This window comes from Pterocles gutturalis, unplaced genomic scaffold (assembly GCF_000699245.1).
Source record: "Pterocles gutturalis isolate BGI_N339 unplaced genomic scaffold, ASM69924v1 scaffold17942, whole genome shotgun sequence".
Lineage (NCBI taxonomy): Eukaryota > Metazoa > Chordata > Aves > Pterocliformes > Pteroclidae > Pterocles > Pterocles gutturalis.
In genome coordinates, this window is record NW_010110568.1 from 1 (window position 1) to 23,085 (window position 23,085).

General features: G+C 34.5%; 1 protein-coding gene across 1 annotated transcript; it reads left to right on the forward strand.

Moving 5' to 3' along the window:
- Nucleotides 1-1,296: 1,296 nt before the first annotated feature.
- On the forward strand, nucleotides 1,297-22,799 carry LOC104458693 (dual specificity protein phosphatase CDC14A-like; the record flags this gene model as incomplete). Its single annotated transcript, XM_010073437.1, is given in 10 exon segments — nucleotides 1,297-1,384; nucleotides 3,203-3,433; nucleotides 5,717-5,855; nucleotides 8,581-8,737; nucleotides 9,550-9,665; nucleotides 10,215-10,262; nucleotides 11,900-12,028; nucleotides 12,935-13,189; nucleotides 13,191-13,257; nucleotides 22,770-22,799. Coding segments are annotated over 10 exon segments (1,260 nt in total), but the record flags the coding sequence as incomplete, so codon positions are not given.
- Nucleotides 22,800-23,085: the final 286 nt, after the last annotated feature.

Sequence of the window (23,085 nt, forward strand, 5' to 3'; positions counted from 1 at the left end):
TACTACGTTATCAAGGCAGCTAATTCCCCTTTTGTTGGACTCAAAAATACTCAAGTTCTGTTTTTATTTTTGTAATAATGTTTGCATGTAGCGTTGAGTATATATGCAGACATACATATATATCTGTAGTTCAGATTGGTTAAAATTGAAATCATTCACAATAACCCATGTAACTATAAAGAACTACTTAATTCACAAATAAAATTGGTAATACAAATATGAAAATACTTATTGAACAGGACTTCTTCCTTCAACAGGGTAGAGGTGCTACAATGTTGACATTACAGTCTGTGATACAAATTTGGGGGGGGGGGGGGGGGCGAGGGGTCCTGACTTGGCAGTGAGATTGGTTCACTAGTCCTTATGCAACCTTGTTAACTTCCGGGAGTTTTCACTGCGTGAGGACATTTGGAGCAAGCCTAATGGGCTTAGCTAAGCAAACAGTTGGTGAATTGATTACAGTAACGTCCGTTATTAGAATCTTCCACTCATTAGGATGTTTTGATTTGCTGAGAGCTAAAAACACAGGCTTAATAATGCAGTTGAACTGAGTGCCATGTTGCCATGTCCTTAGAAGTCATGGTGAGAATACTGCATTGTCAAATGAGGAATAAGCACTCTTCAATTAAAAAAAATAAAGGCAGTATTTCCAAAGAAGCTTCCACGTTAGGCACTGACAAAATTTGCAGAGCCTTTTTGAAGTTTTAATTTAAAAGTGAGCAAGAAATGCAAAAGTCAGTTTGAAAGTTTTTTTTAATTTAGTCTTTTTATTTAATTTATAATTTGCTTCTATGATTACTGGCTCATCAGCTTATGCCAATATGTAAATTTCAGTTTCTACAAGGAAAGGATAATTGCATGTGAAGGCAAATTGGCTTTTAATTTGTTTTCTGTGAACTGGGTTTTTTACGCAGTGCTTTACAGGGAAGCATTTTTCCATATTCTTTGATGAAAACACACAAGAAGGTTGGTGTTTGTCACTGCTGTTATAGGTAGGTGTCTTAAAATACTGAACCCTCTTAGAGAGAAATACCTTAGATAAAGGATCTTTCTGCTTTTATTGGAAAACTTCAGCAAAATTTTTTGCATTTCGTTTTATTAAGAGATTTCTGAGAAGCAGCTTATGGTTAGTTCGTTTGTGCCCCATATAGGTAAGCTAGCTAATTAGAGTTGAAGTATTTTGTTTTAATGCAGCAAGAACATAGTAAAAAGTAAGGTAAAATCTTGAGTAATTTTTTTAACCTGGTATGTACAGATATGAAATGCTTTTCTCTTTCTCTTCTGAAATTTTTATAGCGAGTGGAGAACGGTGACTTCAACTGGATTGTTCCGGGAAAATTTTTGGCGTTTAGTGGACCACACCCAAAAAGCAAACTTGAAAATGGTATGGTTTATATTTTATTACTATTCTATGATCTTATTTTTTCCAGCATGTTAAACAGTCACAGCAAATGAGAAGAAGATAATAGAGGTTTATAGATTAATTTTCATCTTCAGAAATAATTATCTAGTGAACATTTGATATATGATCATAGAACTTAATTCCAAAATGTTTGGAATTCTTCTTTGCTAGAAGAATTCTAATTCTTCTAACAGTCAGTGACAGAGTGCCTGAGAAATTCTGGTCCCTTACTTTTCTCCTGGAACCTGACACCTGATACGATAAGTACGCAGAATTAAAGGTGAGTTGTGTATAGCAAAGGAGATGGTATTAAGAGTTTTGTAATAAGGGCCAGGGAAGATTTTTAAAGGCAGCTTGTCTTTACTACTGAAGATTCTTGGGATAGTGGGAAGAACCTATGTGATTCTAATGGAATAAAAAAGAAAAACTTGACTGAGAGGGAAAGTGTAGATTTGGTCCAGCTAAAAGGAAGTCATTTAAACACTACAATCAGATTTTTGATGAATTTCAACTTATTCTTTGTGCCACGTCACTTTGTTTATGTGAGCATGTTTTCTGAATATCTACCTGTTTCTTTTTTTTCACTTCTGCTCTCTCATGTTTTCTTTGTGGCTGGGATGCTGCTAATTGCATAGTGTCCACTGAAGATTTAAACAAAATCCAGGGAGAAAATATTTAGGTTGGTTTGGATTTCTTCCTCACTCGCTGTTACAGTCCCTTCTTGCAGAACTTTTTCAAAAATTATTTAAGTTGTTACATGGAATTTGGAAAACCTGTGTTTTATTTTTAACGTGTACATAACTGAAAATTCTGAAGTTAATAATGCTTAAAATCCAGTTATGAGGCTACAAATAAGCCTCATGCATGTGAGTTTAAGTGCACATTACAAAGCTACGTTTTTCTTGTTATGTTGTGACTCTGATTGCATTTACTAATGCATATATGACTTGTGGGAATGACCCATGTTTTGTTAGGAAGCTTTTGAATTTTATTTGAACAGGAATTCTGGAGATAAACCAGTGGATTTGGTCAGTGACAGACTTGATTCTTGTGGTAGCTACGTTGTTCCTGTGTTTTGTTTATAAGACTTAATTGTTAATGGAAAAGAATAAACTACGTTTTACATCCATCTGTACCATAGGCATGTGTGCATGTGCATGCACTCCCTCACAGCCTCATTAACAGAGAACATCTGTTTGGTGAAAGTGTCCTTAAACAGTTGTGATGTGGTTGGTCTTTGACCTCCCTCCCTTCCCCTCCATCTTCTTCTAGAGGATCCTTTTGTCTCTCAAATGAACCAAAGCACTAAAGCTTTTTTACTTCCCAGTGGAGAAAGGATATTTCTAGTACTACAGTTTATCCTTTGACTGTTCCTCCTGTCCATAGTATAGATCACCAGTCTATTTTCCTCATAAACAGTGTTTCCTCTTAAAGAATGTTCTTATTCTTTGATCTGCACTTTGACTATTCATAACAGATGTTCTGAAATGATGAATTCATGTATGTGCCTAGCTCTATGTATAAAACCCCACTTGTAGAGAGGAATGGGCTAAACAGGAGACCATACAGTGTTTAATCTATTTTTTCCTGATCTTTTTTTTTTGGTTATGGCGGTCTTCATGAGTGTTTTGTGGAGAATTTTTTTATATCACTTAACATGTTTATTCTGAGTAAAATATTAAAACATTTTCAGTATTAGCATGTTTATAATTCAAAAAAGGTTTTGGGGGCAATTTTGATTAGTAGGACTTTGAACTTCATCTATAACATTAAGTGATTGTTGCTTGATTTTTTTTATAGGTTATCCTCTTCATGCACCTGAAGCCTACTTTCCCTATTTCAAGAAACATAACGTCACATCAATCATAAGACTAAACAAAAAAATTTATGAGGCAAAACGTTTTACTGATGCTGGTTTTGAGCATTATGACCTGTTCTTCATAGATGGAAGCACACCAAGTGACAGTATAGTTCAGAGGTTCCTGAACATCTGTGAAAATGCTGACGGTGCTATTGCTGTACATTGTAAAGGTACGTGCACTTATTTATTTCTCAGATTGAAGTTCAAAATAAGTATAAATCTGTAGAGCTTATTCCAGAAATAAAGTATTTAAAAAAATAACACTTTCTGGTTGTGAAAGTAATATCGCTTTATGGTACTTGACTAAAAATATGACAAATATTTGTTATTTTCATATGCATGTTAAGTTCTTTCATCCTACACTACCACTTATGGTAACTGACAATCTGTTGTTCATTGTTCTTTTTTTTTTTTTTTTTAATATCACTTGAAGGCGTGAGTTTTAGCTGATGGACGTTTCTCTTCTGCATTATGCTTTCACAGCAGTATGATAATTGGCTGTGAAATACAACAACAGACTGAAAGGTTTTCTTTGTGCTTTTGGACTGTTCTACATTTTTGTGTGGAGAATGACTTCCACATTTTGAGTTAATGTGAGTTATTGTGATGCCAGCATTTCAAACTAGCTTATTTCAGCAAATCAGGCAGAAAATACACAAAACATGCTTAGTCAAGACCGGTTAACAAAGGCTTTGAAGGGTTTGGCTTGATTTATGTTTAGAGTTGTGTAAGGACATTGTGGAGATGAATGTCTTGCTGATCAGAAACAAGAACAGTGCTATTCATTTGTAATTTTTCCATGAACAATAAACATGCATATCAAAGATAAATAAGTTTGTTTGATAACAAGTTGTTACTGTGACTAGAACCCAGAAATTCTGGCATTAATAAGCTGGACATCTGCTAGTTGATTAAATGAGAGTATAAATTATTGATTAGCAGGAGTACGTTGTTATTCTCCAGGCTTAGTTGCACTTGCTAAACTAATGTATTTTTGGTCTTTTGTCTGACTATTTAATAAGCCAACCAGCAATCTCATTCTTGCTATGTTTTTGACACCTTTTAAAATAAACCTATACAAAGTCAAATCAACAGTTAACTCAGTTAATGTATTGTCTGTGGTTTTCTTGTACTCTTATTGCAGAAGTATTCCAAGCACAGATTCCACAGCAGAAATAGCAAAGGGTTGCTATGGAAAGTTTGTATATTAGCAGGATCTTAGAGAAATTAATTGAAGTCGTAGTGATATATGCAGTTTAGATATTACCTGCAATTTTCAGAGACCATTTTCTTATTTAGATGTATGTTTAGTATAGTAGAGCTCTTTGTTATCTATTTGCATTTTGCATTCCTTTTGTGTTTAAAAAACAAAACGAAAAACCCAAGCCCAGAGCACTCTCTCTAGCAATACTTCCCTTTTTTAAATGATTCTTTAGAGCTAGTCTTTTAACATACAGTTATAGGATCTCTCTATTTGTGAACTTTTACCTGAATCATCTTAACTTTCCAGAAAGTCACAGCAAGATTTAATTATTGGTGAAATGTAAAGAGCTTGTAGTTGTGTATAGAATTATCAGCAAGGATGTTCGGCTGCATAGAGATTTTTCCATTTAGATAGTTGTTGGTGCATAAACAATAGCTGGCGCCCATGAGACTGTAAGTTGCAAATACTGTGTTTGTGGGAAAATAAGGTTTAAATGAGGAGACGCTTTACTAGTAGATAAGACACAGGGCTAGAAAGAGATTAATTCTTACTCTCTAGTTAGAGATTTGTCTGATAGTAAAAGATAATTTTTTTGTCTCTCTCTTCTCCCCTTAAAACCATGATTAGTTTGTGATTTGGGGGGCAATGGCTTAAATTATTTTAAGCTATTGATACACAAAATAATATGCTGGTCAACATTCATTTCTGTTTATACAGATAGCAGTGAATAGTTTTATAGGTTGGTTTCACAACAAAACTGATTCAAAAAGAAAAAGCCACTGCCTGGGAAGACAGATGCTGCTATCTGTTGTGATATGCATGTGTGTTTGCATGTATTTCAACCTTGATTTGTAAAATATGTGTGGCCTGTCAAAGGTACTTTTGTTTTTTACTGGTTTTATAAATATAAAATTTGTATCCAGCTTGGTCACTGCCTTTTAAAATATCAGCCTTTTTAAAAAAAAAACAACAGGTTTGAAGTAGAATTGTACAAGTGCCAAGAGTGATCACTGTTGCATGTGTTCTTAGATGCTGCCAACATTTTAACTTATGTATGATATATACTTATATCTACAGCATTGACATCCAAATATATGACTGACGGGATACTGAATCAGGAATTCTTTCTTCAAATATTGAGGTGGTGAATAACATCGCAAAGAAGTCTTCTCGTATCTCATACATTAATTTGATAATTATGAAATGCTCATGACTTCATAGGTGAATGTTGATGTTTTTGTTTCTGTAGCTGGCCTGGGGAGAACAGGAACACTAATTGCCTGTTACATAATGAAACACTACAAGTTCACACATGCTGAAGCCATTGCTTGGATAAGAATATGTCGACCAGGCTCTATTATAGGACCCCAGCAACACTTCTTGGAAGAGTATGTATACCTTCTTTGCTACTAAGAATCAACTGCTTCTCTACGTCCTTATCCATCTTGCAGTATTTATAGGATCTACTTTCTGTCTACTGACATTGTGTATTCCTGCCTGTTGCAATATATTTAAGTTTAGTTGATTTGGGATTGAAATCAAACTTAGTAGCAATGGTCTTCTGTGGAGTCCTATGCATTTTGTCAACTAAAGGAGCATAGGGTCTCAAGACTCTGCATGTTTGTGTTCTGGGGGATTTAGGAGTTCAAGACAAATGTGTTGGAAGTGTAAAGTCTGGATGTGGACAAAAGATTAAATCAACAATAAGAATTTATTAAAATCTTAACATAGAAAGGATGGGCTTTCTATACTTTGTATATAACCTTTGGTGACACTTAAAATTAATCTTACAATGGTGTAATCAATATGTTGGGTTTTTTTTCTTGTAACTAAAGATTTTAAAAGTACGTGGTAGACAGCTTATGATCTCTGTCGGATTCCTAGCATAATGTATGAAGTCTTTCTGATTTGGAGCTAATAGTCATTAACAAAACAAATGTATGGTTATAATGCAGCTCTTTCTCAAAAGTGACTGTACACTTTGGTTTGAGAACCTTTCATGTACAGATGATCTGAATGGGTGACTCAAGGTTTGATCCTGACTGGAAATGAATGACAAAACTGCACTGGCTTCAGTGATGTAGACATAAAGCTGAATTTCATAGTGGTTTCTACATTGTGCATTTACTATTATAGTGGTTATGCTGTTATTTTTGAGTTGATACCATGATTATGTTTAGTTGGAGGCATTTTCACTGTTACAAGAAAAAAAATATTTAAAAATCCACCTCTTTTCTCCAAAAAGAGACAAATTAGAGAGTGCAACAGCTCTGCTAAATACTGTGTAAATACAGTAAAACACACACTGACCTTGCATCTTAAAATCCATAGGATATGAGAGAGAAAGAAGGAGCAGTACTGTCATTCATAAGAGAAATTGAGCATAAATGAAGGTTCCTATTTATTTTCCAGTGCAACTGAATGGGCACTGCTTTATTTGAAAGGTGGACTGCCACTATTCAAAATACTGTGAATCACAAATTTTCACAAACCACAAGTGCTCACTGAAGGCAGGTTAAACTTCTCCACACGGTGCTGCTGCTTGGAATGATGCACTCTTAAAAATAACTTCCACAATAGAGCAGAATTAAGAGAGAAGGGTAGTGGGTAGTGTGATTAGTAATTGCTGTGTACTTGAAAATAGGAAAAACAGGGCCCATGTCTTTTCTGCAGCGGCATATAAATAGTTGGTTTGATTTTACAGATAAGCAAAGATCCTTCAGATTTTTTAAATTCGTACTTATATTATTCATAGCTAAAAGCTGTAGTATTGTTCAGTAAAAATTGTTGTCCTAATGACAATAGATACCTGTTTTGACAATCAGACAAAATTCAAGCAATGTCACCAGTAGTGTCAAAATGGGGTTGAGAAGGAAGGAGCTAACATCAGTTGCATCGTTCTAATACGAAATGTCTTGCCCTTAGGGCTGCAAAATTGCTTCTGACAAAAAGGTAGAATCTTGCATCTTTGATCTCCAAACCTTTATACGTGTCAGAGCTTCATCTCTTAAGTTCTTTGAGGTTTAATAAGGGAAATTTGAGTAGGTTTTTTGTAGAGACCCTCCCGCCTAAGTATGTATCAAATCAGTTTATTACTGAGATTGCAATTAATCTTGATTCAAGCATGTGTTCTAGGCTACTTCTGTTAGATGGAATAAGTGGAAAACCCCCCCCCCCCCTCCTCCTCCATTCTCTTGATGTTTTCTTGGGACATAGTGAAGTTTTTCTGGAAGTTCTTACCTTTACCAATTAGTATTGAGCAAGTTTAGGCAGTTGACTCAGACTGCTCAGCTCTTAAGGTGTGACATAATATTTTGTTTTCAGACAAAGAAAAGTTTCCAGTTAAAGTACGTTCTGATTTAATTCCTCATTCTTTTTTTCTCTGTTCAGTATAGTAATTTAATTTTCTTACAATAATATGTAATAGGATCTCAGTTCTTGGATGGAACTAGCATGACAGGTACCTACCCAGCAAACTTCCTTATTGAGGAATAATGCAGTCTCATCAACAAAAGCCTGCTTAGCCCATATGCATTGTAGCAATTAAATTACAATTTTTTTTTACCACCTGTCTGAAGGATATAATATTTCATTTTCTGAAAATTGATACTTGAGTTCTGTTCAGCTTTACATGACTATGACCACTTCCACTGTACAGGTTAGCTGTAGTTTTACAGCACAATATCTGTATACACGAAACTCACGCTAATAAGTTGGAAAGCACTATATCATCATTTATTCTACACATTACGTATATAAAAGCATTATTTTATATACATTTTTAAGTTGTGTTGTAAAAGCCTTTAAATACCATTGCAAATTCCTGTTTAGTTAATATCTTTTCCCATTAGGATTTTGTAAAATTTTTAGTACCTGTAATATTTCTGTGATGGCTACAGACTTGTTTGCTGATTCTAGGAGGGCGGTGGTTTGTTGTTGTTTTTACGTATTGCAAATTATGAAGTTTTTTTGTGATAGACATTCAAATTTTTTTTTCCAGATGAAGATGTACAGAAGATTCAAATGTTGGCAATCTGAGTAATGTGTTTTCATATTGTTTTTTATGTGTATGCAAATTTGTTGATGTGAACTGCTTTGGTTTTTATCCTAAAGGAAGCAAGCAATGTTGTGGCTGGAGGGAGATCTCATCCGATCAAAGCAAAAACAATGCCTAGTTGATGGAAACATTAACAGAGTTCTTTGTGGCTTGAGTGACATTTCAATCAGTGACAGCTTGAATAAAGTACAAGACTTGGATCAATACAGGGAGGTAAGTGTTTGTAAGAAAAATTTCAAAGAAGCAGAGGTGGAGCTGATCTTTTAATAACTAGCTATAGATAATTTTTAGATATTTTCAGGCTTGTATTACTACTAGATTGCTTTTTCAGAGCTAAACTTTTTTTTAATAGGTCATAATTAGAACAAATCTCCTTTTTCAAAAAGAGAAATAAACTTATGTTTAAAACAGTTATAGGTAATTTTGCGAACTTTCTAAAGCTAAAAGTAGGATAAAACTCTGAATTCAGTTCATGCTATGTTCCTTTCTAAGTTCTCATTTTGAAATTTTTTTTCAAAACTATATTTTTCTAGAGGTCATGAGAACTTCTTATTTTAAAAAAAAATTAGTAATTTAGGAAAGCTGATTTTTAGCTCCTCTTGCAGGACACACAACTTTATCTAAATTTCTTCCTCATCTTGTGCATATCACAAAATTGTGTGTTACTGCTTCCCTTCCACATGGATGAGAGCTTTAAAAATAGTTATGGAGGAAGGAGTTGGAGTTTTAAGTTCTATAAAACCAGACTTCTTTGAAGTAAATGAATACTGGGATTAAACTTGAGCATCCTGAACCTGACTTTGAGGTCAGATTCTGTGAAAAGCCTCTGTAAATGTATATTTGTACAGTGACACATTTACTTTACCGGAACTATTCAAAAACAGAGTAATGCCCCATGTATGCAGAAGACTGTAGATTAGCCTTTTAAATTATAATCTTTGTAAAGGAGATGTTCAATACTTTGAAACTACGCTTGTCCTAAGGATTTGATATATTTCCTTCCTTGCATACTCTGTGTTTCCCAGAATGATTTTGAAGACAAAGCAGGTGTGGAAACTCAAAATGGCATGACACAGGGAGATAAGCTTAATGCCTTAAAAAGTCGGAGACGGCAATGTTCTGCTACAACTGGAGCTCTGAGGTAATTAATTAATTCCAAGGTAATTTTCAATTTTAAATTCAGTCTGTGCTATCAGATCTTCATGGCAAGTACATGGCCTTGCCTTCTGTGGTGGATATTTCTCGAGGTGTATATCTATTAGTTGCAGATTTGGTTTATTAATTTCTTCTTTTTATTTTCCTGTCTTCCTCTTCAGGATACCTACTTATTATGTAGCAGTAAAAGACAAAGTAAAAAAAAAAAAATTCCAAAACCTTCAAATTTATATCTATCTAGCATTTTAAAACATCCCAAACAAAATGTTCCTCAATAAAGTTAGTTATCTTTCTGTAATTACTTTTCTGTACTCCATATATAAACTTTGAATTTTTCAGAACCAGTAAAAATATGAAGTTTGAAAATAAACCTGAAGTACTTCTCTGTGGTTTAACTGTAAATTAAAATAATGATTGTATATAATTCTTAACTCTTGTCAGTCTTGCACTTTAAACCCAGTATGAGACATGCAAATATGCGGAGGGGAAAGGCTTTTTATCCTTTGATAAAGATTGCTGTTTTTGGTTTCTTTAGGCTGCAAGACATGAAACTGCACACCAGGTCAAAATCACAACCTTTCAGGTATTAACTTTAAAATTATAGTTCGTAAATGTAAACCACCCAGGTCTCAAATTCTCAGTGTTTTTAATTATACTTATCAAATCAACTGATTAGCAATTTCAGACTTCTGAAAAGTGGCAAGTAACGAACTTTTCTAAACACCTGCAAATGGAGGGGGGGGGGAATAAATTTAATGGACAGAGGGGTACAGCTCTATGTTAGGGATGTTTTCAATTCTTCTTAATAAATAATTAGCACATACAATTTCCTCAGTCACATTTTCTAATATCTATGCTGTTCTGCAGTGAAGGATGACCAGCCAACTCATAACCACTTTTTCTCTGTAAAATTATATACTTGCCTCAAAAGCCTAAATTGGATACGTATTGCCTCCATATCACAATTGTCCTGTTTGTTTTAGTAGATGAACTAGAGGTATTGCTTAGTGGATACAATCAGTGGAAGATGTACTGGATAAATATTGATTTTTAGTATCTTTTTATATTTTAATACAGGGTCTTCACTGTCTACTTTATTACATACTTTGTTCAGAACTTCCTGTGGAGCCAATAAAGCCAATAGTTTCTTCTCATTTTCTAAATGTTTATTTATTTTATGACCTGTACTGATTTCAAATGAGTACTGACAGTGCTCCTCCAAAAGAAAATAAAATGTAGAATGAAAATTGACTTAATTTTACAAGTTATAGGAATGGCAGAATTGAGTCTTTTGTTTGTGTAACCATTGCACCCTTTACCCCATTGCATCTAAAATACAATGTGTAAGACAGAATAACTGTCGTTATAAAGCATTAATATTGAAAAGAACATGTTATCTTCATTTTTGTGACAACCTGGATTTTTGAGGTGGATTACTCCAGATGTCTAACCTTGGAGAGGTCTGTTTACCCTTTCTTGGTGTGGAATTAAAGCTATTTCTCAATGTCATTCCTTCTGTGCTGTAGCTTGTACTGAAGGTCTTTCATCCTTTAAGAGCTGATGATGAGAATATCCCCTGGACTAAGGATGGAGAGAATTTCATACAACTGCAAGGATATTTGTTTGTTAGTTTTTAATAAACTAATATGGACAGCTATAATGCTAACATTTTTTGAGTAGTCCAGTGTACCATACTTATAGCTCATTATCAAAATATGAAGAATTTAGTCATAAGAGTCCCACCCTAGAAAGAGCTGTATGTTCTGTGCAACTTTGTAAAAATCTTCTTGTTGTCATTTGGAAATGACAATGTTCTTCTCATGAAAGCTACAGTGTTGTTTTTTTTCTACTCATTTTATCAGCACAAAAAGTATTATTTCTCAACTTTACAATATTTAAAACTTATGATCAAATTTACAATAAATTTGATACAAAATGGACACTTAGCCCTCACAAATTATCAAGGTGAAAAGAGCCTATAACTGCATAATATGGTACAGCAAGGGAAAAACTTGAGTGGGATATTTGAAACATTTTTTGAAAATGTATTTGAAAACAGGCAAATGGGAGTTTTCACTGTTGAGTTCTCAGTACTCAGACTTGAGAATTCCCCCTTTTTAAAATACCAATCTATGTATTGAAAAGACTGAATGTGTTTCTGAGATGTATATTTCAATTATAAAAATCTTGCTTCTCACTAAAATTTTGCATTCCTTTTAGACTGAATACTTCAGGTAGCACAGATGGATCCATGTCTCCTCTGAAGGCCTCCAAAGTGATGGCAGTTAATTCTCCATCTGCAGAAAGAATAAGCAGAATGTCCCCATCCTCAGGCTCTAACCTTAAAAGGTATACTTACTGTATGCTACAGTGGTTTTCAGCATACATGCAGTCTGTGAAGTGCTTGCTGTTCTTGGGTGTAAGAAGGGTTAAATTTACTTACAAAGTGATTTGCTGTTCCACTAGACAAACTTGAGATTTAAACAGATTTGAAAAACAAATAAAAATGAAAACCTATACTACTGGTGTAAGAGTTTTGGTGGAATCATATAAAGTCAAACAGTATTACGTTGCTCAGGGTTTTTTTCTTACTCATCTGAGTTTATAGAGTTTTGCAAGTATTCCCACAAGTCCATATACTACTAATCCCAGAAGAATACTGAGTGGTAATTAATATGTTTTTTATGAACCCTTGATTTATTGCTATTTAATTCCATTATTGCTATTGTACTAAGTAATTATGGATGTTAAATGAAATTTAGAATGATTGATGCAGTTTTAAAAACTTCTGGGCACAAATATTTAACTGAAGAAAGTAACTAACTTTAAGATATTTCAGGATGCTCTGGTTTTATTTTCAAACTTTATCATATTATTTCCTGGCTACTTGAAGCCTTGTGTCACGTTACTGATTTCAAGAAACAGAAGAGTTCTTGAGCTGTTACATGTACACAAAGTACTTCAATGTAGATCAGCCATGGCTTAAACTTTTTAACACCATCTCCTGCATGTGCATATGATTTGACAGGTGAAAGCTGGCCATGGTAGTGCTTGAATAAACAAAGTCTGGGAACTCCTGACAAAGAATTCTGGTTTTCATTAATTGAGAGTTAGAAGATGAACCTGTGTGCAAACACAAATTATTTCAGAATGATCTATGTTATTCACCTAATGTCTTCTGAATTGTCATTTTTTGTATATGTCTGTACATACCTTGTGTGTATTTTTTTTTCCCCACATGTGTTTTCCATTCAGCGTTTCCATAAACTCCAGACTAGCGAGTTCTCTAGGGAACCTGTATGCTGCTTCAGATGATGATGAGAGCAAAATGACATCATCGTCCTCTAGGACAGGTTTTTCTGTAAGCCAAATCTCCAGCCAGTTGAATGGCAGCTTGCAGCTGCCTCACAGAAATAACCATGAACTGAACAACAACTTATACAACAGAAACGGCAGTAGTGGCAACAACCTGAGCAGCCAAACCAGTTTACACAGCACCGTGACAGATGAGTTTGCATCAGCCTTCCTTTATGGGCCTTACAACTCCTCCAGCACGATACCAGAGTCAATCAATTCCTGTAAGTTCATAGTCACAAAAGCACTTTCAGGCATCTGACCGATGCTTATCTTCTGTGCTTCTGCGAGCAAAGCTGTCACAAAAAAATCTTAAACCAGCTTAATTCTCTTGACTTCCTTTAATGTTTCTGACCAGCATCTTTGTCTATTTCCTTTTTAAGTAATTATCATTTCAGCTGCTTTTTTTTTCAATCTCTTTCAAGCATCTAGATCATGGAGGGTTCAGGAAAATAAATCACTCCTAACCTTAAACTTTAACACCTTTTTCTGATATCTTTTTTGTGGACCTTCTTAGCCTTTAGATTTTTTTATTTCAAATTATTCATAACATAGCTTATAAGTTTATTATGTATCTTCATTCAGTAACAGATTTAAAGAAGCTTTTGTATGTATTGTACTAAATGGAAGGTACAACATTCTTAAAGATAGGACTCGTTTGAAAGATTAATCCACTTGACTTGCAACCTAGTTCTTATTTAACATCAAATGTGAAAAGTATTTTAGAGCAAGATATTTTTGATGAGCTCACCATTTTAGCTTTCATTCTTCAACAACTTCGCTGCCATGGGCTTATTTTGTGCCCTTTTTCTGTTTGAAAGAGTCTATATAAAGAGGATGCACAGATAAATTAGTGCAACTTGAAAGTGATTCTATACAAAATGCAGAGAAGAGAAATTATAGAAACTTCAGTTATGAAATCAGAAATTATTTTAGCTATTTTAGGGAAAAATGAACATTTACTACTATAAATCTAAAACCAATTTAAAATATCTGGTTTCCGAAGATTTTATATACTATTAATTATAAGAATTTAGTGCAGTGTACTTAATAGAATATATTTCCTACAATTAATTGAACCTGTTGGCTTCTGTTTAGTAGTAGTGACACTTCAGTTTTTTTTTTAGCTGTTTGAAATAAAATTCCCTTCATATAAAATTACCTACAGAATATTACACCTTTCTTTTCTGTTTCGTTGCCACTGATAAATTGTTTCAGTACAAAGAAAGTTTTAGTGTTATACCTGCTACTGTTTCTGAGTGTGGTGAGTCCCCTGTTTTAAAACAGCTAATACGCACATTGTATGTAACTAAGATGTGAGCCAAAAAGATCGTTATGGTTTGTGTTCTCTTTTTCCTGAAGAAGTGGGGGATCTACCCTCACATTAACAGCTAGTATGTGGCACCACTTACAGTTCAGAAGCCACCTGTTTATAGCTTGTAAGTATGAATTGCACTTCCTGAGGATACATGACAGTAGGAAATAAATTCTCATTGTTCCATTGTGAAATTGAATTGCATATGTGACTGAAACCTAACTAGTATACTAAGTATATTGAAAATTAAGTTAGAGAGAACTTGATTCTGTATTCTCATAAATTCAATGGATACTTCCACTGGAAGAGGAGTGGAGTTACTATGCTAGAATGTGCTTGACCTAAAACAACTCTTTAAAATACTTGCTGCTCTCAGACTCCTTGTTTGAAAGTACATTTATTTTCTTATCCACAAAAACTTATCTGGAAATAAATGTTACTATTCCATGATCTTAGGATCACATAGTGTTCTCCATTGAGTTGAAATTTGAGCATAAAATTTACTTTAAACATCAGCAGTAACTTACATGCAAGGGTCTTCTTGAATGTTACTGCATCCTTTCAGTTTTTTTGTAGTTGTTTTACCTCTTTAATTTGGCTGTGTTTTCACCTGCTACATGGGATTGAGGTAACTATATATAATTGTGATTTTTCTCAAGTTGGATATAGAAATTTTTATAGGAGTTTTCTTATTATTAAACTAGTTCTAGAACAAGAGAACTGCTTTAGTGTGATTAACTAATTTAGTTTAATTCTTCCTGGTGTAGAGATGAGAAAAGAGGTGAAAAGCTGTATAGCAAGCTGGGGATGTTTGATTTGAGACACATCCATGATGAGTCTTTCATTTGTTCATGCATTCTAATGGTTCTGGAAAGTCAGCCTTTTTAGGTGTTTCTAGTCTTTTATCCCACATGCTTACAGAAGTTCAGTCCCCGGGAGGACTGAGAGAGGCTCCAGTTGAGTATATTGGAACCAAAGTCAATACGTCAGCAGTGATAGAGAGCAATCAGTCATCTGAATAACTAAGTGGTAACGTGTCTGATTTTTTTTTTTTTAATTCCCACCTTCAATATTGTCTTATTTAATGTATTTGAACAATAATTCTTTGGAAAGTGAACCCATTCCCATTCGTTTCTGTTGTACTTTCTATAAATTATATGCTGCCAGCAGCAATTCTTAGGGGTTTTTGCAGCTGTAACTAGAATATGGAATATTATGCATAAATATGTAAACCTACATGCAGAGCCCTAAGGGGAGGCAGTGCCTTATAGCTGTAATGTGACTCAGTCATGAAAATAAACTGACATCATTCACCATAAGCCAAAAGTTACAAGCGTACCCAATGATAATACAAACCATTACAGAAACAATCAGTGCATTTCCTCAAACAGCTTAAAAGGTTGAATGAAAAGATAAGTTCTTAAAAACTAAGAACTGTTATCTGCTTTGGAAAGGTAGTTGCCATAGCTTTATGTCACAAATAATTTTTAACAATGAAAGCAAAGTAGCAAACTTGTTCCATAAGCATAGGCTAAGAAATTAAGTAATGGTTGACACTTTGTTTCTTATTTATGTCTACATACTTACAGAATTCTAGGTTAACACTATGCTTCTGTTTAAGCTGGTAAAGCCTCAAGGTTCAACATAATGGAATTGACACAAAAATGCCCCAAATATATGTGGGGAGAGGGGCTGGGTTTACAGTGTAATTGTCTCTTCTAGTATTGTAGCACACATCTGCTTAGATAAGGGTGAGTAAAATACTTAGGAAAAGGGAGAAAAGCAAAGAAAGTTGATTACTGCTTAATTTAAGGAAGAGGAAAAGAGCAATTCATGAACATGTGAACAACCATCTTGACATCAGAGAGGGACTATACCTATGCGCTTCTTGGTAAAGAGGGAAATTAATTGTTCCTTTTCAATAAAAGTATTAAGTCACTTAAAATAGTTATTTAAATGAAATGTGTTAGGCATAGTATAAAGCTTTAGGTTGAATGGGAAACATTTTTGCAGAAAAAGTAACTTTCTAGAATGCATGTTTCTCCTGTTCCAGGAACATTTTTAATCTTCCGACCTATCTTAATGACTTAGTAAGGCATGGAAGGATGTAAGGGTGTAACTCTTGAATAAGTCTTGGCTTTATATCATTTGCTAATTAGGAGTAGAGGTTATACACAGTTTAATATAGCAACATCTTTAAAGGAGATGCTATATCCAGTCTTCTCTGGAAGAGTGAGGTGAGAGAAAAAGGATTTTATGTCTTCTGATGTGAGAAGCAGCATTTCTGGGGAAGAATCATGCCATACAAAGTCTATGTAGCAAAATACAAGTTTCTGACTTACCTGTAAAGCAATCTTATTTCCATATAATAACGGTTAAACTGCATTCATGCTTGGAAGATGTTTTTCAAATATGTCCTGAATATTGCGTGTGCTTCTACCATATAGCCCTGTGCATCTATCACAATCATAGTGGAGTTCACTAAATTGTTGCCCATTTTACACACAACTGACTGAGTTGAGTGCAGGTACTGTGGTGTCACAGTGTTTAACACAAGGGTAGATAATCTGATCATTTAATCTCTGAATGCTTTCTGTCTGGTAGTGAGCCTCTGATGTGCTGGCTAATACAGTTCCATCTTGATGGTGGTTTATTTTGAAGACAATATAATTTTTCTTGATAATTGGTCCCACTGGTTGAATAGAGTCATGCTTAAAACCATTTCACTTTTAATCTGAAACTTGCTCTCTCTCTTAAATCATTGTTATAGTCTTCTACCTTATTTTCTTGTCATGAAGATATTTCATGCTAGTCATCTCAGCAAGTAAGTCTGTATCTCAGTTGATAAGCTAAGTAGGCTCAAAGATCCTTTTGGAAAGTGTTCAAATCCTTTACAGTTTTTTAAAATCCTTTTTCAAGAAGCAGATGCAACATTCCTAACATTAATTTTCAGGTCCAGAAAGCTGCTACTCTGTGCTGTCCTGCTTATAAATCCATAGTTTGTGTTAGCTTCTTTAACTGTAATTCATTGGAAGTTCATGGGGAGAAGTGGAAAAAAAAAAAAAAGTTCTTGTGTGATGGGTTAGCCCTAGGCTGGGGGCCAAAACCACACACACCCGCCCACACAATTTTTGCCCCCCCAGCCGAGGATAGGGGAGAGAGTTAAAGGGGTAAAGGGAAAAAAGGACTCGTGGGTTGAGATAAGGACAATTTAATAACTAAACTACAATAATATTGAAAATAATACTATATACCAATATACAAATGAGTGATACACAGGGATACTGCCCCCCCACCCGATGACGATCCCGGAGAAGGGAGAGTCCTGAAACCACACTCACGATTCCCCCAGGCGGGGGTGCACCGCTCCCGGAGGCACTCACAGAATGGAGATAACAGTCCATGCGTCCCAGACCGAGAGCCAACCAGGGTGGGGGGAAGGGGAAGGCCTTGGGAGAGTGGCCACCTGGAGTGAGACGATTCGGAGCCAAGAGAGATCGGGAAACCAAAGGGACCCGGAACAAAATGGGACGATCTTCTGGAGGGTCCTCACCTCTATACTGGGCATGATGTGTATGTTATGGAATAGCATAGAATAGAATTGGCTATTCTGAGTTTTCAGTCTTAACCTAAGAGCAAATCCTAGACCAGCAACTGGCTGTGCTTCTTCACTCGTCTGCCGACCTTGGCAGCAGCACAAAACATCAGTTCTTATCAGCTTTCTTCTGAGCACAAATCCAAAACACAGCCTCTTGGTAGCTATTATGAAGAAAGTTAACTCTGTCTCTGCTTAACCCAGGACATCTTGCCACCCAAGATACTGACTTGTATTTTAGTCCAATGTCGTGCATTCCCTGTTTTCTTTAATGTTTTGGCTCTATAAAAGCATCATCCTGTTTTTGGTTGTTTTTTTTTTTTTTTTCACCTCCCTTCTTAGTGGGACCAATTAACCAACAAAGAAAGGTTGTTTTGTCTTACCACTTCAACCACTGACATCCAGCTATTTTGTTTCTGGTGATATTCATCAGTGGTCTTAAGATCATGAGCAAAACATGGAGTAGTATCAAGTCTTAATACCAGTTCTGGCAGAATTCTGTTAAAAACAGAACTCTTTCATAATTTCCACTTCACTGCTTCAGATGCTGAAATTACTTGGAGGTCTTGTCAGACAAATCTTAGTCTTGTTGCAATAAGTGTTTGTATTACACTGCACATTTTTCTAATTGGAGCACATCAGATAATGACAAAAGTTCATTACGTATACTGGTGGTTATATTTTTTCATTTAACTTCCCTCATCAAAGAACTCTTGAATTATGAATTCTATTCATCTTCGTTTTATCAGCGGAATCTCACTTACCTGAGTTAGATATCAAGCTAACAATCTGTAATCGTATAGGTAGTCTAATTTAGAAAATCACCTTATCACTTTTATTTTTCTAAGTTTGTTAACTATCAGCATGAGTGGTGCAGGAACATTTAAAAATGGTTAGGACCGTAAATTTTCAGTTCTAATTAATGTTATTTGATCTAATTAGTGAGGAAGTTGGGAACTTCAATTTTATGCAATGCAAGTACATTTTTTTTCCAGTATTGAACAGAAAGTTATTCAATACTCTTTGTTTTGTAATGAAACATTTAAAAAAACCTATTCATTAATACGATTGTTCCACATTCCATTTAAAACAAAGAAAAAATAACCATGACTATGTCCTCCTGCTGTTGTCAGTCATATTTTTTCCCTAATGGTTTTTGTCCTTCATCAGTGTAGGCTTATAGTCCACTTCTTTTTATCATGTTTATGCTCTTGTATGCTGATGAAATAGAAGAAAAGCTTGATTTTCATAGATGAGACAGCTTGCCTTTCTAGCCAAATAGAGTATATATTTTATTTGCAAATTTTACCAATTGGATGTTTTGATTAAACAGAATCTCTTGCAATTATATTTTTACTTTGTTCTTACAGTAGTTACCAATCCAAATATCACTCTTTAAAATGTATTTTTACTGAAGAGTATGTAACTGGGTAGTCTTAAGATGAGTCACCTTTTGCTTCTATAGCTGTCATGGAAACTAGCAAGATGGAAATTTTTTTTAAAAATGAGAAGTGTAGCAGTATTTTAACATTCATATACATGATCTTTATACTTGTAGAATAGTTTTTCTTAGGAACTTACCATTAATGAACATAGATCAGCCTTTGCAAAAACAGACAAACACTAGTGCATCTTACTGAACTGTAAATTTATAGTAGACTCAAAGGATCACTTCACGTGTCTATGCATTTTCTGTAACATATCCTGAGTTATTTTAGTGGATCTTGTCTATTCACGGTAATTCTTGCCTGCTGCAACACTCCCATTGCAACAACGTTTTGGGAGAGTTACACTTATATTACTTTTTACAATTATCTGGCAAAAGTCCATGTTCAAGTCCGAAGAGATAGCCCTAAATGCTATAGGGCTGTTGCCTCTTAACTCACAGCTGACTTGGTCCTGAAGTTGAACGCATGTGAATATGGTTCTAGTGCCTGGATGGATCTGTGGCTTATTTTCTCTTCCAGAAGGCTTTCTGTGATTCCTGTTGAAGAAGAAAAGTGCTAGTGATCTAAGCAGTCGCTTCAGCATGAACTTGATTAGATAGCATTAACTGTAGTGACGCTATCGAATTCTTAGTTCTTTGTTTAAATGGCTGATACTTGGGTATAAAATGCCAAGCTTGACACTGCATGGGACCACTGTAGGAGTACACGTGGAGAATTCTACCCAATCAATTGATTTTATATTCTCATCATGGCAATTCAGCAGTTAATCTTCTTTAGGTTTTTTTCCTTCTATTTTTACCTCTATTTTAAATAAGATTTTTTAAATAAGACTTTGTTAAATACCAGCATATGACTTATAAAGGTGGACTGGGCCTTACTGTTTTTAATAAAGCTTTAAGAATCACAGGCCATACTTTGAGTCAGTGCAAATAGGAGGTAGAAATGTAAATTTTTAAACAGAAAACTCCTAAAAAAAGTAAAAAAAAAAAAAAAAAAAGAAAAAAATCACAATTACAGGCTTTGAAATATTACAGTCGGTCTCTTTGGACAATGTAAAGAAATTTAGTAGCACAAATTACTTAACTGCAAAAGCAAAAAAAACCCCAAAGACCACCAACCCTCCCCAGCTATAATGTAATTTTTCATACTAAAAAAAAAAAAAATAATCTGTATACTTTACAACAGCTCAGTTATTATGGCTATCACCATGTTTTTAGTGAGAGAAACTTTATGGGAAGTCGCATCAATTAATCTTAACCTGGAAAAAATGCTGCTTAGATTTAATTCTTCCCTGTCTTCAGAAAAGGCTTTGAAACATTGGGAAGAAGTCATTGCTATGTGAAGTAGAGCTATAGTGAGGGTGGGAACACACTGAAAAAACGTATTTCTCAATTTGAAAATAAATAAAATAAACCTTGCCTACCCATCTGTAATGAAAATTAACGAAACATGCTATCTTGTTTCCAAGCAATAGGTGCTGTGTGGTGTTTGTTCTTTTCTTATATGTTGCCATTAAATTATTTTGTATTTTTGTAACTTGGATTCCTAACAATTTTAAGAATTTTAGTTTAAACTTCAGAATCTTTATTTTATGGTTTGCTTGTTTATTTATTTAAGTTATGATGTAGAATTCCTGGTTACTACTGTCTGCTAAGTAAAGGGCTGCTGTTCACAGTTTTTTGTCAAGTAATGCTAGCTGATCCCAAGATCACCAAAAGTGTACTGTGTGTTCTGGTCATCTTTCATCTGTCCAAACTTAATCTACTACTGTACCACATATTAAAGTGTATAATTAATTTTTATGCATTTTTTAATGTTTGTTAATCAACTTTACTTGGAATTCAGTCTTGAAGGATCTATTTCAAATACTGCTCTAGTTAACTGTAACCATCTTTCTGATTGTTAAAATATACTTCTGAAAATGGGAAAGCTTTGAGGATAATTAAGAGAGCAGAAGTTTCAAGTGCTTATTAATGAAGGGCTATTCTTTCTGCCTCACTCTTACACATGTAATCAATAGTTTGACAAATGACTGGGGAAAAATAAGCTTCTATGATTGTGTATTCCATGGTGATTCTGAGCCTATAATGGAAAAATACTTCTTACATCTGTTTAGTTTTACAGTGAAGTATTTTCTATTAAGTTATACCCTTCACGGTGAATCTATTCAGTACTAAAACTGGACCCTTTTTAGTCAGTGGTATTCCAATCTTTATCTGCTGACAGCACTTCTTTTTCCACCTAGGAAAGACTATCCAGGTGGTCTCAGATCTTCAAGATGTGAAAATGCATTTAAAAGATAACTTTGGAAATATACACTGAGATTTAAGATATATTTTAAAAGTGGGTTTGTGATATTAGTTAGAGCTCTAAAGATTTATGTATCTCTTACGCACTTCTACTAATAGGTTTCACTGTGGATGCTAGAAAACATTCCCATAGTTACTAGTTAGGAATAGGGGTAAAAGAGACGAGAAGGCTGCAAGGTGCTGAGCTTTCTTGGGATTCATGTTGTTCTCCAGTAGTTCTCACCAGTTCTGATGAATTGATGCAGTTTTAAAATATGGTTTGGGTTTTTTTTTAATTTGCTATTTGTTTATAACCATACTAGTACAGTGAAGAGCGCTCTCAGATAAGACTTTTTGTTCATCAGAATGTCTTCCTGAACACATCTGTATAGGGGGTAATAAAATGTTTGGATGCTGTCTAAACTGATAAATTACTTTATAGTAAAACCTTAGACTTCAGTAGAACCAGAAATGTAAATAAATTGACCAGGTTATGCTTTCTTCTTAATTATACTGACCGCTTGCTAATCCAGATGAACCATTTGCCATGCCTCATTTTCATCTGGTTTTAGTAATCATACATAAATTTATTCATGTACATAATTGTACTGCTGTAGCATTTTTTTTTCTCAGTAATTAGCTATACCATGTATGTTTCCTGTGTCATTACCTGAGTTAATGTATAAAGTATGCTGTATTCTTTACAGTAACACTTTGATTCTCATTCAGGATAAACGGAAACAATTCAATTATAGTAACTGCAATTGTAAGTTTTTCCAACACATTTTTAACTTATTGTTTTAAGGTGGTGTTTTAAAGGACTTGTAACTCTTCCTTCAAGAATCTCTAGAATTTGGTTTGGAAAAGTAAGTGTAGATACAGGGAAGCTGATGGACTTACTGTATCCAGTTTTTTAATTTCTTCAATTTTATTCATCTTTACCTACACAGATTCAGATCCCCCTCCAGCTCTCTGTTTATTTTTCTTCTTCCTGTCCTTCCTCTGCTCCTTCTCTTTAAATGCAAAATGCATATTATATACAAGTATAACCTCCCCACTGAGTTTTAATCAGTTTTTTTTCTCTGCACAGTCCCTTCAGTCTGAGTATGTTCAGTACTAAAGCCTTGCTGTTTTGGTGAGACCTGATGAGCTCTGAAAAATGGAAGGCCTTCATTAAGGAGAAGAACTTAAGGAAGGAAGGTGGTCACTCAGAGGAGGAACCTTCAATACAAGATATATTAAAACCTTAACACCAAGAGGAGACTTCTTAACAGACAGAAGTTTCTTGTTAATGACTACTGCAGATGCACTGATGTTGAATTTATGGAAATTATTTTACCCCATGTTATATACAGATTTAAATTTTTAATGCTGAGACAGCTTGAATATATTTCTAATGAGTTTCA